Genomic DNA, 16,858 nt, shown 5'->3' with positions numbered 1-16,858 from the left:
AAACAATTACATATAAAAGCAACTCAGCAACGATGCTGAATTTAATTAAAATTCTAAATTAAATAGACCATTACGGATCAAAGCACAGCACAGATGATTTAACTTACACATATTTAAAATTATAGTTTGGGAAATTGGATACATTTTTAACCCAGAAGTACGATTTGGACTCTTTATAAAAACTTAATATTCATTACTGACAACTTCAAGATTAAGACAGATGATCTCTTTAGAAAGTATACTAATTCTTTTTTTTTTTTTAAAAGAGTTGGTTGCATTTTCTGCTCAGGTGAAAGGCAACTCATATTTTAGCCCAGACTGCTTATTTCTGCTCTCTTCTGAAAGGAAAGTTATGTTTGAAAAGGTAAAAACCCAGAAGGACAAGTGGAGAAGGAGAAGTGACAATGACAATGATGTGTCTGTGGGGCAAAGCCAGGTGAGGGGGTGCTGAGCTACTGGAGAGAGAGGGTGGGTCACAACTCAGATGTCTAGAGTGGGAGCGCGGGACCAGAGGGACCTGGCTCACCGTGCAGAACCCATGGACTCGATCTAGAGGTAGCAGGTGTGTGAGGAGGTCTGGAAAATGGCAGGGTTGGCTCAAAATCTGAAAATGGAGCGGCAGACCCTAAGTCTAAGCCTCTACTCCACCCACCAAAGTAACTGCACCTTCGACATTCCTGCAAAAGAGAAGAGGTTTACTTTCTAGAGACACGCAGCTGCGGAGCCTCTGAATTCCAGGACAGTGGTGATGGCTGGATGGAAAGTCCAAGGACAGAGTGACAGTCTGCATACTCCAACCCAGCCCTCGCTGCCTCACACAGCGGCCGCCAGGTTCGCCCATCCCCAGGGAGGGGGAAGAGAAGAAACTGAAAGGCTACAAAGAACCCAGATGCTGACCAGTGGGGACCTCCCTGTGGAAAAGCTGGCGCTTTGTTCTCTTTTCCCACCGTGAAGCTCACCAATCAGTAAGTCCCCCCCATAAAAGCAGATAATTTCAAGTGCCTTTTTCTTAACGTGAACAGCCAGTCAAGGACCTGACATCTGAAGAGAGGCTCTCATATGAAAGCAGAGGCCAAATTAATTAACTAAAAGAAATTTAGAGGAAATAAATAAGGAACAGGAGGAAAACCATCACTGGTGTCCTCAGATAAGGAACGATATTGCTTCAGGAAATAAAAAAGAGATTCCATTAAAAAGGAGAAAAGGGAGGGAAATGACAAGAAAATAAGGAAAAATTCTTGAAAGTTAAAAAAAAATTCTTGAAAGTTAATTTAAAATGTAACAGAGTTGGGAAAACTGAGTAGATATCTCTAATCAAGAATTAAAAAAAAAAAAAACAGAGAAGAATGAGAAAGAAAATATAAGAAAATCAGGGAGGGGGCCGGCCAATCCAAGAGGTGTAATACCAGAGGTGCAGCACTTCCAGAAAGAGAACAGAGAGGGAAGGAGGACATCATCAAGGCAATAATGGAAGAACATTTCTAAAAACCAAAGGATCTGAAATTCCACTGTGAAAGGGCATGAGTACCCTGCATGATAAACGAAAAAAGACCCTCACACCGAGACATGGCCACCACAAAACGTCAGAATATGAGGGACAGAGATGGTCCTAGAGTTTTCAGAAAGAAAAGGTACATCACCCCGAGAGAAGGAACTGAATGGCCTTGAATGTCTCAAAAAACAGCTCCCGATGTGAGAAGACAGCAGAACAATGCTTGTCGTTTCTGAGGGGAAATGGTTCTCCGTCTTGTCACAGCATGAACTAAATGAGAGGCCAGTATATTGACATCATCAGATGTGCAAGGAGTGAAAAATTATGCTTCCCATACACACGTCCTCAGAAAGCTACAAAAAGATATGCTTCGGCAAGGTAAGAGAGTATGCAAAGAAAAACAAAGCATGCAACTCAGGAAAAATGAAATGCAACACAGTGTGTCAGCAAAGAGGAGCCTCGGGATGAAAGCTGAGAGGGCAACCAGGCAGATCAGAAGAGGCGGCTGTCAAACTATGGGAAGGAGGGTTCCAGGAAAAAAGATACAGATGCAAGGTTTAAAAATACACTTGAGCTTTTTGACCAAGACATGTCAGATTTATTATGGCATTTGTAAAACTCTAATAATAAGAACATAGACAATTTAAAAATAAAAAAAAACCCCAATTATTGACGTCAGGAAAAGCTAAATATCATAAGAAAAAGACTACATTACTCAGCAGTGAACAAAATCTGTTTATTTATAGTATGAACACAGAAGAGTGGGGAAAAAGCCAAACGCTGTGGATAATTACTGAAAGAGTAAGGGGAAGGGAAGGATGACAAGATCTCCATCCTGAACTACCCTAACAGAAAGGAAACAGCATATTTAAAATGGATGGGCTGAGAAACAGCAGGATACTTGTATTATTTTTTTTAATCACAGATCAAATGTCGTAAGCAACAGCCAAGAGTGGGAAGTTCTCGACTGTGGGGAACCAGACCTGGGGGTGGGGATGGACGGGGCAGAACTGTCTTATATTCTGTCACCAAAAACACAAAGACAAGAGCAAAAATGTTCTTGCCATTTTTCTTCAACAGCAAAGTATACAAAGGATAAACTATTTTAATTGTAATAACTCACAGTGTGAAATGTTATATGTTACATAACTTAAAAAGTTGACTTGACCTGAGTTGATTTTATCTGAGAAACTCAGAATATTAAACTACACTAATGACTTCACCTCTATTTTCCTCTATCTTCCTTCCTAAAAAAGAAAAATACGTGTTCTTGCTCCATTATCCCCCATATTAGAAAAACTCCTACTACTGAAAGTGTCCTATATTTTCAGAAGTCTCTGATGAATCCTGAACCTGAGTCACTGTCACCTGTTCACTGAGCTTTTGTGGACTTCATAAACACACTGATATTTGTTCAGTGGTTCACCTTTAGCTGAAATTCATTCCAGTAAGTGAAAAAAAAAAAGATTGTCAACTATACACCTCATAGCCAGCTCTTTTGGGGGTATAAAAGACTGACCAGGATGTTGCACTGGGAAGAAAATTTAGCCAGAAGCAAAAAGAGCTGGATTCTAGTCTAAACTTTTCCCATTAACTAACTGAACAATCGACCCTAGAGTATTTAACCTCTCTGGACCAAAATTACAAAAGTAATCGTGTTCCTGAAACCAGATAATTAAAATGTAATCATTTACATCCTAACAGAAAATCACTGCCATTGTCTTGGTACATTTATTTCCATAACTGCTCATGTATACATATATTCTTCTAAAAGGCAATCCCAGACATCACAAATGGTATTAAACTGAAATTTTCACTTGTCAGTATTAAATATTCTTCTAAAATATGTAACATCGTGGAGATATACAGTCATTTACTTTACCCATCATCTTCCACTGCGCTTGTTCTAATGCTAGACACTATGAACAGCTGACTCTACTGTATTCTCCCTGCAGCTCTTCTCTGTGTACACTCCCTTTGGTTATTCCCTTAACGAATTCCTGGGACTGAAATTCCTGAATTAAAGGGTAAATGACATTCTAAGACTTCCGATGCCTATCACCAACTGCCTTCCAGAAAGGCTGACACACTTTGTATTTTCACCAGTTGTATATAAGAATAAACTTTTCATGCATCCAAACCAGAGCATATATTTGTTTTCAATTCTGATCAATCTGCTTATAAAAATATTACGTTGCTTAATTCTACATTTTGAAGGACAGTAAGAAAATATACTTCAAAAAGATGGAGCACAGGTCTTACACAATTTACAAATTTCCTGAAATGTTATATGATTACATAATCTTAAAAACAGTGAATTAAACACTAAAACTTCTATTTTATAGAAATACTTGAGTTGAGTTTATAGAAATACTTCCGCAAAGGTTTTCCATGTTATTTTATAATTTATTTTCTTATACATTACCTCATTGGAGACAGCTGAAGATGTAATATTGTTTTTTAAAGAACATGAACTTAAGAGTCAAATAGTTTAGAACCATGACTTAGCTCTGTCACTGCCCATAATTAATGAGTAATTCATTTTGTGCCTCAGTCTCATCGATGAGGTAATAATACTGAGATAAATCTCCTGCGCTGTTTTCACCACAAATACCAAATAATGGGAGAGCCCTGATACCCTATAAAACACCATGTAAATCTAATGCCTTGCTGTTACTAGAACTAGTATTATTCTTAACAGAAAATTGTTTTCTTTTTCTTTTTTAATGGAGGTACTGGGGACTGAACCCAGGACCTCGTGTGTGCTAGGCATGTGCTCTGCCCCTGAGCTGTACCCACTCCCAGAAATTCTAAACGATCCTATGAGGTAAGCAGAACGTGCATCTTTCTGGTTTGAGAGTGAAGTTAATGCTAAAGCCAGAAACAGAGACGAGACCCCCGGGCTCCTGGCCGGGAACCACTACTGCCCTTCACTTTACCACACCTGGACGTAGACGGAACCTATTTTTCTAGAGGTTTGCTACTTCATGAGAGGTTCTTGACTTTTATTAACCCAACTCTAGTTAAAATCTGACTTTACTTCCTCATTTCTCTTTACTTGTCCTATATTAAAAAGCAGGATATTCTTTTGAAAAGTCTACGTGTACCATACCCCATTAAAAAAAAAAAGTGACCTTAATTTTTTAAAAAAGAACACACTGTTGGAGAATGAAATATTATATCTTCTTCTGAATAGATTACCTCAATATGCTGTATCTACTTTTTTCCTCCAAATACACACTTAAAATATTAGAAGTCAGTCATAATTAAAGAGAAAACTTATGTAGATTAAAGGGAAAAGGTAGAAAAATACAGACTTAGGATGCACAGCCACTTAATTTGCATATTCCTATGGTTTCACTAATTTAAATTATAGGACTTCACAAGTTAGATATCTGCTAAGGTGTTCATCTAAAATGTCTTGTAAAAAAAAGACAAAACAAAACCACAGCAGAGAACACTTACTTTTATTCGATGATCATCCGTGTCTGCAACTGTTGCTACTCTAATAAACGCGGGATTTCTTTTGTCTATGACCTCAAGCTTCATTTTTTTCTGGAATCCATGTGGAGGTTTCTGCCATAACAGACAATTTTACACAGTGAGATTCAGAGGAACAGAAGGTGGGCTCTATGTCATAAAGATAGAATAACAACAACAAGAAAAGTTGAGCTATTTGGAGAACCAGCCTTTCTAACTCAAGTTCGCAGGATGGCTTTGAACCTCACCCTTACGATTAAAAAAGTTCCAAATCATATGGTCAAGCCTGCAGGCAACAGAAACAGCCTGAGCTACTAGTCACAGGCGCAACGAGAAAGCCAAAGATCTTAGATGAAATTCAAAAACACTGTGGCTATTTGATTAGCCATAGGGAAGACAAGAATTTTTTTCTCATTAGTTGGAGGTGTCTTAGCGAAAATCAACAAACATGAAAATTATTTTTCAAAAGAGAAGGAAGAACATTCAAGTGGCAGAGACAAGACAGAGATTACAGGCGACAATGAGACCAAAAAGCAATAGATGTCTTTTTAAGAAGAAAATTAGCAATCAAGACATGCAAGATGGAATTGCTCTGCTAAGAACAGGAATGAGAATGAGGACCTACAAGCTCCCTACACTTCAATACTCAGCAGAAACTCACAAGCCTCTGAAAAATTTACAGACAGAAGGCAAGGTGATTGCTAATGGGTGTAAGAAAACTGTTGCTGTGAAAATCAAGTGTGGAAATCACATAAAGGATGCAGAACAATTAATACAAGGCACCTAAAGGCAAAACTAGAGAAAACTTAATTTTCTCTCTGATACCACTGTGACAGTAGATATGCACACTGAGCTCAATTAACTGTATCCAGTTCAAAGCAAAGTGTAATGCAGCTCTTCTCTGTACTAGGCTAAGTTAAGGAGTTAGATAAAAACTCATAAATATGACATGACTCCTAACATTACTCATTTATAAATCCTGAATTTACTCTCAGATATAATCATACATATTCTTTGATATGCTCTTCTTCATGTAATCCAGTTTTTCTCTCAAAAATTTCTGATGTTCTTTCCTTCTGTATTTGGGCCTGAACTTACTAATTAATTCTACCATTAAAAATCCTAGGATATATATACGTAGAAGGATCATTTAAAGAAAAATGTTTATGAGAGACCGTGCAACATTTTTTTTAAATCAAGTATTTAATATATCTTTCTTTTCCTTTGAATTAATGGGAAAATACAAATTATAAAACAAGGTGTTTGAGATTAAAAAATATATTTCAAATTTTATTCTTGCCTTGCACGGAAATGAGGTTAACTATGAATCTTAACAGGCAAGAAGCAATGACTGAGTTAGGAAAGATACTATAATAAAAACAGATGATCCTGCATTTTGATAATCAAATGCCAATTTATAGCCATAAAATAAAAAGCAGTATCTCAGCTTGCCATAAACTAAAAGGAATGATCAAATATAGTTTTCATTATAAAACAATACCTTGTCCTGTTTGGTCTTTCAGAGCATCTAGCTGGAAAACAGAATTTTGCTGTACAACCAACTCACTGAAAACCGATTTAAATATAATTATTTTCCAAGGAGACTTTAAAGTCCAAAATGGAAGTATTTTTTTTTTGATGCCAACAACAAAATCCCCAGTAACAATTCTGCCTTTCAAAATCGCAAGAATTCAAAAACATCTCTGGCCTTCTGTTTCTCTCTCATTCCTGTTCACCAATACTTTTTCTGTGCTTAAATTTCAATGAACATGACCATCAATACAAACACAAATTAATCAAATACTGTAAAATATATTATCTCACCACTTTGAAAGCTCTTGCAGGAGCAGGTAAAGAATTGGTTTCTTCTAAGTATTTATCCCAAGAAAAATGTTTCACGTTTGGATAACCTAAGAGAGAAAGAAAACAGTAAATTCTATCAGGTTTATCCAAAACGACAGTGAGAACCACAGATTGACCTAATAAAATTATGAGATATTGTTATTGTTATAATGTAGAAAGTTACTTTTACATTACACAAAACTACTTTAACCTAATCACACATTTAGAACTACTTATAATAAAAAAATTATTTTCATCTAGATCATGATTTCTCTATTAACTTTTAAATGAAAATTTAATGTATAATCCACATTCCCAGGTAAGGATCGTCTTACAACACAAGATACACACAAAGACATACATACAGATACCCTTTAGCAATTTTACTTCGACTAATCCAGGAAAATCTCATATATGTATACAAAGACAATGCACCATTGTTTATAAATGTGAAAATGTAAAAACCAGTTAAATAACCATCAATATGGAAATGTGCAAAACAAAAGTATATAGTATATTAAAGTAGAAAGCATGAGGCAGGTTTATATAGACCGCTGTGTGAAATATTCCAGCAGATACATCATCATATTGTTAGGTCAAACAAACAAATAAGCTAAAACAAATTATGGAACAGTACTGATAGAATGTCTAAAAACAACTGTCCTGCCTCTGTTCCACCCCTTTTGTCTCCTCCAGGGTCCAAAATTCACTAGTAGGAAGTAATGGTGGCCCAGTAGGGTGGGAAATTGGCTACATAAAGGGAACAAAAAAAATAAGTAAATACACTGGAGATAACAGAAGTCAGCTCTCTTACTGACTAAAAAGAGCAGTATAAACATGTGAAGTGGAAAACTGGATTGAATTCAGTGGTGTTAGATGTGAACTGGAACTAATGGTATAAATTCATGGTTTTCAAATCTATAAATGGATACAAAAATAAATATAAACTTCTACGTATTTACATATATATGTCCTATGTCCACTGAGAGGATGGAAGCAGCAACACTTCAGCAGCAATGAGCACATCTTGTGTCCAGATCTTAGTTTCCTAATATCATTCTCTAAGAAGAGGAACCAAAGAGCCTGGGAGAAATGGCTGACCTCAGGGCTGGTCAGGGAAAGTACAAGATGAGCCTCGCTGTGCCAGAAAACAGAGACTTCTCAAAAAAATTATAAAAACATGTCAAAAGCACACGGAAACCAGATTAAAAGGGCTCCCACTGGCCAAATCTGAGAAAATTTCAACATGAAAATAAATAATGCTAGTAACAGATTATAACCCATTGATAACAATAGGAATGTATGGGTCCATGCTGATATAAGTAAATTAATTGAATAAATCGGAAGATGAGAAAGCTATTCTTTGCAGAAAAATGTCCACTAATTATGTACACAGAATAATGGAATTAGAAAAATTACCATTTAGCAACTGTCAGAATAATAATTCATACTAGAAATATCAATAGATACTAAAACTAATGAGTGATACGGGGATAAAGTGCAAGATGTTTATATAATTTCAAAGTATCTTCCCAAAACACTTATTAATTACAGAGGAAAAGTAACTACGTTAGTGACGAAGCCTGGTTACTACTGTCTTCATCAATTAGTGGTAAATATCAACCATTAATGAGCCAAATGAATATCACATGCCACCTGAGATGATGCAACTAGAACACAGCGCTGTTGCTGTGATATTCCTGCCAGAAATTCAAAACCTGGGTCTAATCACCAGGAAGCACCAATCGTACCCAAATTGAGTAATATTCTACAAAATGACTAATCTGTTATCCTCAAACATATTCAGGTCATGAAAATCCAGGAGAGCCTACTGGAAGAGAAATACAACTGACCGATATGCCTGATCCTTTTGCCATAAATGACATCGCTAGCACAACTGACAAACTTGAATGTGACAAACTTGAACAGATCTCTGGTTCAAGAGTATAGATGAGCTCTGTACTGTTCCTGCAACTTTTCCGTATGTTTGGAATTGTTTCAAAAAGTTTTAAAGAATAAATACGCCTGCAACTTTTCCGTACGTTTGGAATTGTTTCAAAAAGTTTTAAAGAATAAATACGCAAACGTTTCCATGTATGCAACATTTTACAACACAGTTTTAAGGCACACAGCTTACACAATTTAAACAGTACTGCAGCCGACTGGGCATGCATGCATGTATGTGTATGCAGAGGCAAAAAGGTTCTTCTGAAAAGATACAATGACCAACTGTTTATCCATTCAGAGAGATAACAGTAGTTATCTCCAGTTTTATTCTCAACTTTTAAAAACAAGCATGTCTTAATGCATAATTTGGATAATTCAAAATAAAAATCATTTTAAGACACAAAGACTTTAATTTTGGAAAAAGAACAGTAGGTATGCTACGTGTTTAGAGAGAACAGGAACACAGGGCAGCCGGCAGGGCTGCTTGGGGTGGGGGTGGGGAGTGTTTGCAGAAGGGGGCTGACCCTGAAGTGGCAGCAGGAGTCAGGAAAGCAGCTGCTTAGGGAGGTGGGTGATTAAGGTCCCTTCTTTTCAGACAGGAGATCCAAGAACAAGCTGCAATCTGGCCTTAAAGAAAAGGGACCAGAGCAAGAGCATCTTTTTCGCCATGGAGCCAGAGTAGAGCAACAGCACAGGCCTTGCAAACCAGTCTTATTATTTGGCAGGTTTGGTCCCCCCACCCCCACTGTTTTTGTTGGTGTGGCAAAATAAGTATCACATAAAATTTACCATTTTAACTATTTTTAGGTGTTACAGTTAGTGCCATAAAGAATATCACACTGTTGTGTGTCTGGCACCTTTTAACATGCAATTTTGTATTTTTAAAATTTGTCAAAAAGCTGTGTACTTTCTCTTCTACTGAATTATAAAAGTCCACGAAAGGAGACGGAAGACTTGGTGATTTGCCTCACATCAGAAGTCAGCAGCAAGGCCTCACACTGCCCCTCTGAGGGTACCTAACCCAGTGCTGTGAAGGAGGCTCTGTTCACAGTCCTGATTGCTTACCAGATCCCTGATGTCCAAAAAGGTGATAAGGGGGGAAAAGGTCAATATCAAGTTGGGAAATCCAAAAGAATCCTCACAGCAGTTCAGATGGTGACGGTGACAATGATACTCACTAGCTTCTAATATTATGTGAGCCACAGGATACAGGGGGCTGAACAGGAGAAATCTTCCAGGCGGCACCATATGTGGGCCACCGTACCATTAATACCTTATTTTAATGCTTCATGATTTATGTAAATGCCCTTTCATTTTCCAAACATCTCTATAAATCAGTATAGGACAGGAGCTTTTGTTCCTGAACACAGGAGAAAACTCAGAAAGTAGCAGGGACTAGCCGTACCCATCAAAGGAGGGGTTGGTCCTCTGAGTGAGAAAATGATCAGGCACTAACCAAGATGCAGTACCAAGGAACTGAGGACAAGCCTACAAATGAAACCAGCTATCAGAATGGAATGAGACAAGTACTTGATGCTCCAAGCTGAGTCTTTGCTGCTTCCGTGCCACAGGCGACATCCATACAATAGCTTCTAACAAACCAAGGAGGCAACCTTTCCCTGTGATGAAGGCAGTCTTCATCACTCACAGGAGCATCCCAAGCAGCCACCTACAGCATGGTGATGCTTTGTGTTAGCTGACGACTCTTGTCATTTTGTATCAGCAGTAGCCACGGTGAGTAAAATAGTGACATGCTCAAAAACACACTGTCTTATGATAAAGCCACAGAGTCTGTTCTTTAGCATATGAAAATAAACTCGAATTGACATAAAACAAGGAGACTATTTATCAGCAGTTATATACTGTTTCCTGTCAAACAGAGTGAAAAAATTGAGACGCCTCCATGGCCAGAGGCAGGGACAGCTGAAGTCCCTGAAAACTTCAGGGAACAGGTGCATAAAGGTGCAAAATCTGTTTTGGAACCAAGGATCGCAATAGAGAAAAGGAAAAGTCAGTGTGTGAGTTCTGATCTAGGAGGAAAGAAAAAGAAAATCTAAAGCCTCAAGTTCTCACCAAAATGTGAACATTGTACTTTTGCCAGAACTGATCGTGACTTGACGTGTGGGTCAAGGCTCTGTCTACCAATGCCGTGTCCTGTGTTCAATTCTCTATACTTGCCAAAGCCTTAGATAATTCACAACTATGGTTAGACAATATACGAAATGTACATTAATATAAAGTTTAGAAATGAATCTTAACTTGATAAATGAAACATCTTTTAAAAAACAGAACTTCTTATTTTTCCCAAAGGAGACATCTGTGACTCTGTTATGGACTAAGCCAATGTTCATATACGTTCAGGTGTATTAGGGACCAGCAAACTGCCACCTGCAGGCAGGCCTTTTACAGGTGAACATTTACTACAACATACCTATGTTCATTCGTTTATGTATCATCTATGGCTGCTTTTGTGCTAAAACTGAATCATGTAGTTGTGACAGACTGTGTGGCTTCCAAAGCCAAAAGTAATGACTATCCGGCCCTCTGCAGAAAAAGTCTGCCGCCAACTGATGTATGTGAATAACATTAGACACATAATCAACACAAACCTGGAGGAGTAATAAGGGTTCTTCTGTGTTCTTTACACCAACCAACTGGATGTATGTGTGGACTGGACGCTTCACACCTGTAGGTTATATAGATTAAAAAATTATAAGTGTCAGGATAAATTCTCAAGTACTAGTAAAAGAAAAACCTTACAGAGCTCTATTTTATTTTTACAATCTATCTAATTTAAAAAAAAAATCTGTTAAACCAAAGGAACTTTCATTCTTCCAATATATTAATACTGAGCAGATTTTTATCAGAAAAATATCATACAAACTTGACACCATAAGCAAACAGTTTTCGTTCCCACACAAATTTTGTTATATTCTACAACTTCAAATATAGCCAAAAGTCAAAATTATGTCATTAAAATTCAGAATTTCCATTTACAAGAATCATTTGGAAAAGTAAACAAATGTACATAGATATCATATACACACAGGCAAGCTAAAATTATTTCCATATTTCTAAGGACAAATGTGCAAAAGCAGGAAGCTCAATCACTCTCAAAAAACAAACACGCTATTTCTATCACCCATTAGAATGGCAGAGATCAGGTATTAGATGGTGCATTTTTCCCTCACCTTTTCTCCTCTTTGTCATCTTTACTTCAGTCAGGCATATATTTTTCCAAGGCCTCTTTATCAACAGGCACATTGCTCTTAACCAAACTTGTTCCACACAGTCCTCATCTCAACATGCAACATGCTTCATTCACCCGCTCACTCAACAGTGAGTGTTTATGGTGTGCCAGACACTGGGGTAGGCACTGAAGCTACAGTAGCAAATAAAACATATACCAAGTTTCTGCTTTCCTGGAGCTTACAGTATAGCGGGAAGAGAGGAAATAAATTTAGCAAACAAAATATATGTTCTGGTGGCCCATTGCTATGCAGACAAAGAACTCGGGTAAAGAAGTAGAGAGTAACAGTACACCAGTGGAAAGGTACTCCTTCGTAAGACACAGTCCAGGTGACCTCTCAAATAAAGTGACATCTGAAGGAGGTGAAGAAGGAGAGAACTGAGCCACTCAAATATATAAAGGAAAGCCATTCAATGCAGAGGGAACAGCAAACAGAGGCCAGGAGGGGGCAGTGCAGCAGGACTGGATCAGGAATAGACTGAGAGAAGCGGCAAACAGGAAACAACACCAGGAGGGGCCACCTGGCCATAGTGAGGCCTTGGGATCCCACTCAGGGTAAAGTGATGTTTGCTAGAACACCATGTGAAAGGTTTTAGGCAGAGGAGTGGCATAATCTGATTTATGTTTTCAAGTCATTATTCTGACTGCTCTGCAGACAATAAGCCACGCTGGGAAGAAGAGAAGAGGCTGCTGGATGCCTCTGTAAGAGCTGTTGGTGGGCGCCTGGACCAGAGTGCTGGTGGTGAAGACAACAGGAAGTGATCATGTTTCTAGGTCTACATTTTAAAGGAAGAACCCACCGGAAGCTGACACAGAGTGTGAGTGAAGTGAAGCCCAGGACATTCCGAGCAGGTGCAGTTCCGGTTCCCTGAAGACAGGAAGACTGCAAGCCCAGCCGGACGGTCCCAACAGTGAATGAAGAGTTCTGTCAGTAACATGTGTTTCACAAACAGGTGAAGTCAAGTAGGTAATAAACATGAAAAGCTAGACGGAGTTCAAAGGCAACATCAAGGCTAAAAATACACAGCTGGGAGTCATCAGCGTTTGGGGCGGCCTTTACAGCCATGAGCAGAGACGAGAGCATCCAGAAAATGAGCACGGAGAACAGAAGAGGGTGGAGGCAGAGAAGTCCAAGAAGGAATGACTAGCAAAGTAAGAGAGGGAAAGAAAGAAGTCAACGGGTCTACTTTAGGTTTAGAATTATTTCAAAATAAAACTTTTTTTTTAAAGATGGGAAATATTACTTCATTTATTCAAGAAATACATGCCGAGTGACCGCCATGCTCAGGGTACTGCTCTGGGTGCTAGGGCTACAACAGAGATCAAAACAAACAAAAATCCCATCTCCCGCTTGGGTACTGGTCTGAATAATTCAACAGAGGGATGACCTACCGACGCAGAAGAGAAGAGAGCTGACTGAGTGAAAGGGAAGGGAGTCCTGCATATGAGAAAGGGGACGTGCCCACAGTTCCAGAGAAGCTGCGGGCTGTGGGCAGAGGGCAGGAAGGTGGGGACACGAGAGGCGGGGAGCACGCGGGCCTCTCTTCCGACTGGGTCTTTTTTCTCAGTGATACAGGAAGCAAGGTGATCAGCTGAGAGGCAGACTAGGAAAGGGGGTGTGAAAGATCAGAGGGCAAACACAAGGGGGAGTGAAATTAAGTGGAAAAATGGACAAGGACATGTAGCAGAATGATGGGGCAAGACTCAGGGCCCCTTGAGGTCAGCCATGAAAGTGAAGTTAGACCGGTCAGCACGCCGTGTCTCTCTCCAGTTACAGCGAACTGCTCAGGCAGAGTAGGCAAAGTCAGATTCAACCAGAACTGGGATTTTGCCAGGCAAACACAATATAAGGAAGCAGAGACTATGGTTACAGGGGAGCAGTTACAACAGTATTACACATACAGGCATCTGGAGGCATATCACCAAATCTTAAAAAAAAAAAAAAGTTGGTAGAACATTTCCCATCTGTGTTCTCGGAGATGAAAGGTATAATGAAGTGGAAAAAAAAAAAATCAGGACCACAAGGTCAATTATTTCAGAAAAATACTCCATCTCCCTCTTAGAGATTTACAAAATGCGTCATTAGCATGTTAAAGCCCGTGAAGTTACCCGCCACCAGGCACACCTCGCTTCATTTCACCCTGCCTTCTGGTGCTTTGCGGATACCACGATTTTTTGTTTACAAATTAAAGGTTTCAGTTTCAAATTGCTTAACCTGGCCTTCCCTGAAGATATTTAACCAGGAAACGCCGCCTTGGCAGGCAACCCGTTAACGCCACGATGAACACTGGTGGTTCAGAGAACAGAGTTTGGGAAATGGTCTAAGGGATGCCAAGCAGTCCAGTCTTGCTCCATTAATCCGACCTGTTGAATCAATCCTGAACGATCAGGAAATCTCAACGTAGCATTCAAGATGGGAAACCAGAAGGCAGAAAGCCAGGACGGTAACAGTGGCTGGAGTTCCTGGCATATAAAAAAGTCTTACGAGTAGTGAAAAACAGAGAACCTTCTAAGAAATGTTCTAGGTGAACTAACATCTAAGAGGCACCACTTTCCAAGTCAGCAGCTCTGGACAGTAATACAAGGTGAGCTGATGGAACCCCTCTTTGATGCTGATTTTTCTCAAAATGATTTCAGTAGAAAATACCTTTAAACTTACAGTTGAAAACTTCTTCCTTTCATTTATCTTCTACATACCCACCCCAACACTATTATTTTTCTTAATCTATACAGGGTTACATACGTACACGTATGTCATTATTTCAGAAATGTGAAAGGAAGACACAGCACTGCAGGTCAACGCCACCAAGCTCACACAGTACACTTCTTACACTACACACGTCCATAAAAGATGTTTTAATACCCAGTTCCTTCAGAAACATTCTGCTATAAACTGTGTAAGGAAGGTTGTGGATATTCTTTCCTTGATAATCATTGGGTTATGGATTATCACTAACGATGCATTGCTTTTATTTTAGGGAAATTTCCATTTTATTTTAGGGAAAGCTGTTAACTGACATAGGGCTCATTAAAAATAAAAAAAAATAACAAGTATAAAACATTTAATTTTTTTCTTCCCAATATAGTACAACTATCAAGTACTTCTAATTATCTGTCAGGCTTCTGGTGATTAAAGAGCATGAGACATTACTAACTCTTTTGATTTTATTGGATTTCTCTATAAATTGCAAGTAAAGAAAATATTGTAGTATATTTTGGCCACCCATTCTGGTAATACCTAAATCTTACATAAGGTTTTAATATTCTTTAAATATTGGTCAAAGTCCCCATGTAAAATAAACAAGGAAGCCATCTCAGTAAGAAAATAAAAGCAGCCCTAAAAATCTAGTTTACTTATCCCCCCGGATAAATAGACAACACTTCGTTCAGAAGCTGGAAGGCTGTGAAGTCCTCGTCACTAATGAAACACAAGTCATCTCTTAGTCCCATCTAGTGTTCGGACGCAGAAATGTAACCGAGGAGAAATACAATGAAGAACTAATGATGAGGTTTGACAGATGGTTGATGGCTATGCCTTTCCTTTCTTCCTTCTGGGTTTTATGGGTATCATCAAAAGAATTCCATTTCAAAAAAAAATTTTTAAGTCCATTTCACCAGTCAGTGCAAATTATTCACGAAGGCAGCTAAGAATCTAATCAGATCTAGACTGGTCAGTGATAATAGAAATAATGATTCATGAAAAATCCATGTTTGGAATAGAAAGTGAGTAGACATTAAGATCCTCATTTTATGGAAACGCTGGCAGGTTAAGTAGCTTCACCAAGCCCTCAGGTCGAAACGAAAGGGATCCTGGTTCTATCAGCCCAACGCACACACTGGGCTCCCCAGATCCTGGCAGAGAGTCAAACAAGAACATTTCAAGATGCTTACTTCAGGGAAACATCAGTCTTCATTTCAGGCAATAATGGCTTAGAATATTTGAAGAGATACAGCACATTGGCCTTTCCCACTCCCTGAGTCCAGGGCATGATGGCTGTCAGTTTATCCCGCGTGCCCACGTTCCTGGCTCCCACTATGTGCTAGGTCTTCAGGGCCTCCATCACTCTGTGTTTTATGACTAAACCCCAAACCTCATCCTGCTGAGTCATCTGGTTCTCCCTGTCATCCCTAATTCATTTCCCACCCCGTTCCCCACAGTAGCTGTTTTCAATATTAGTAATTTGCTTCAGCTTAAAACCTGGTTTCCACTGACACACGGACTACTAGGAAAAGATAAAGAAGGTGCCATCTCATTACTCTGGAGTCCATTTTCCCTTCATGTCTTCATTTCCTCCAGGCTGAGAGAGAAGAGAGCTTATTTCTTTCCAAGGCAAGCCCCTCCCATGGGACCCGGTGTCCTCAACCACCCAGTCTCAGGTATCTCCAAGCTCTCCCTCCACTTGTCTCCTACCATCAGCCTAAAACCAAACTCAGAACTCTCTGTGTGCAGGAAACCCTCCTGAGGGGTTGACTCCCCACCGAGGCAATAACCCACATTCACTTTCAGGGCCAAACATCTCTGCTCCATGTCCCCGACAGCCAACTCTTTAACCTTTTGCAAACGGAGTTCTGTTTCTAAAACTCTTATTCTAATCCTCACAACACCTTGTGAGATAGGTATTATTCATCCTTTTTGCAAAGGGGGCAACTAAAGCCGAGAGGAGACAAGTCACTTACTGAACACACTGGCTGCCAAGCCTCAAACACACCCTCGGCTGCTCCCTGGGCTTATCCGTAAGAAGTGCTTTCCTTGGCCAGAAATATTCCACCCCAACATCTAAGGACTGATTCGATCATTCTTCACAGTCCAGCTGAAATCCCATGTCCCCGGGAAGACCTCCCTAGGA

At 39.2% G+C, this 16,858-nt stretch overlaps 1 protein-coding gene across 5 annotated transcripts in view; it reads right to left on the bottom strand.

Annotated features, from left to right (window-relative positions):
- Positions 1–16,858, bottom strand: part of L3MBTL3 (L3MBTL histone methyl-lysine binding protein 3) — a 108,483-nt gene that overhangs the window by 46,132 nt on the left and 45,493 nt on the right. For all 5 annotated transcript variants that reach the window (XM_031680070.2, XM_072965857.1, XM_072965856.1 and 2 more), the window contains 3 exons: positions 11,371–11,447; positions 6,797–6,882; positions 4,958–5,068 (listed from right to left, as the gene is read on the bottom strand). In XM_031680070.2, coding sequence (XP_031535930.1) covers positions 4,958–5,068; positions 6,797–6,882; positions 11,371–11,447 — 274 coding nt within the window. The remainder of the gene's footprint in view (positions 1–4,957; positions 5,069–6,796; positions 6,883–11,370; positions 11,448–16,858) is intronic.

This window comes from Vicugna pacos, chromosome 8 (genome assembly GCF_048564905.1).
Source record: "Vicugna pacos chromosome 8, VicPac4, whole genome shotgun sequence".
Classification (NCBI taxonomy): Eukaryota; Metazoa; Chordata; class Mammalia; order Artiodactyla; family Camelidae; genus Vicugna; species Vicugna pacos.
The sequence above is the reverse complement of the archived record's forward strand: the minus strand, read 5'-3'. Positions and strand labels throughout refer to the sequence as shown.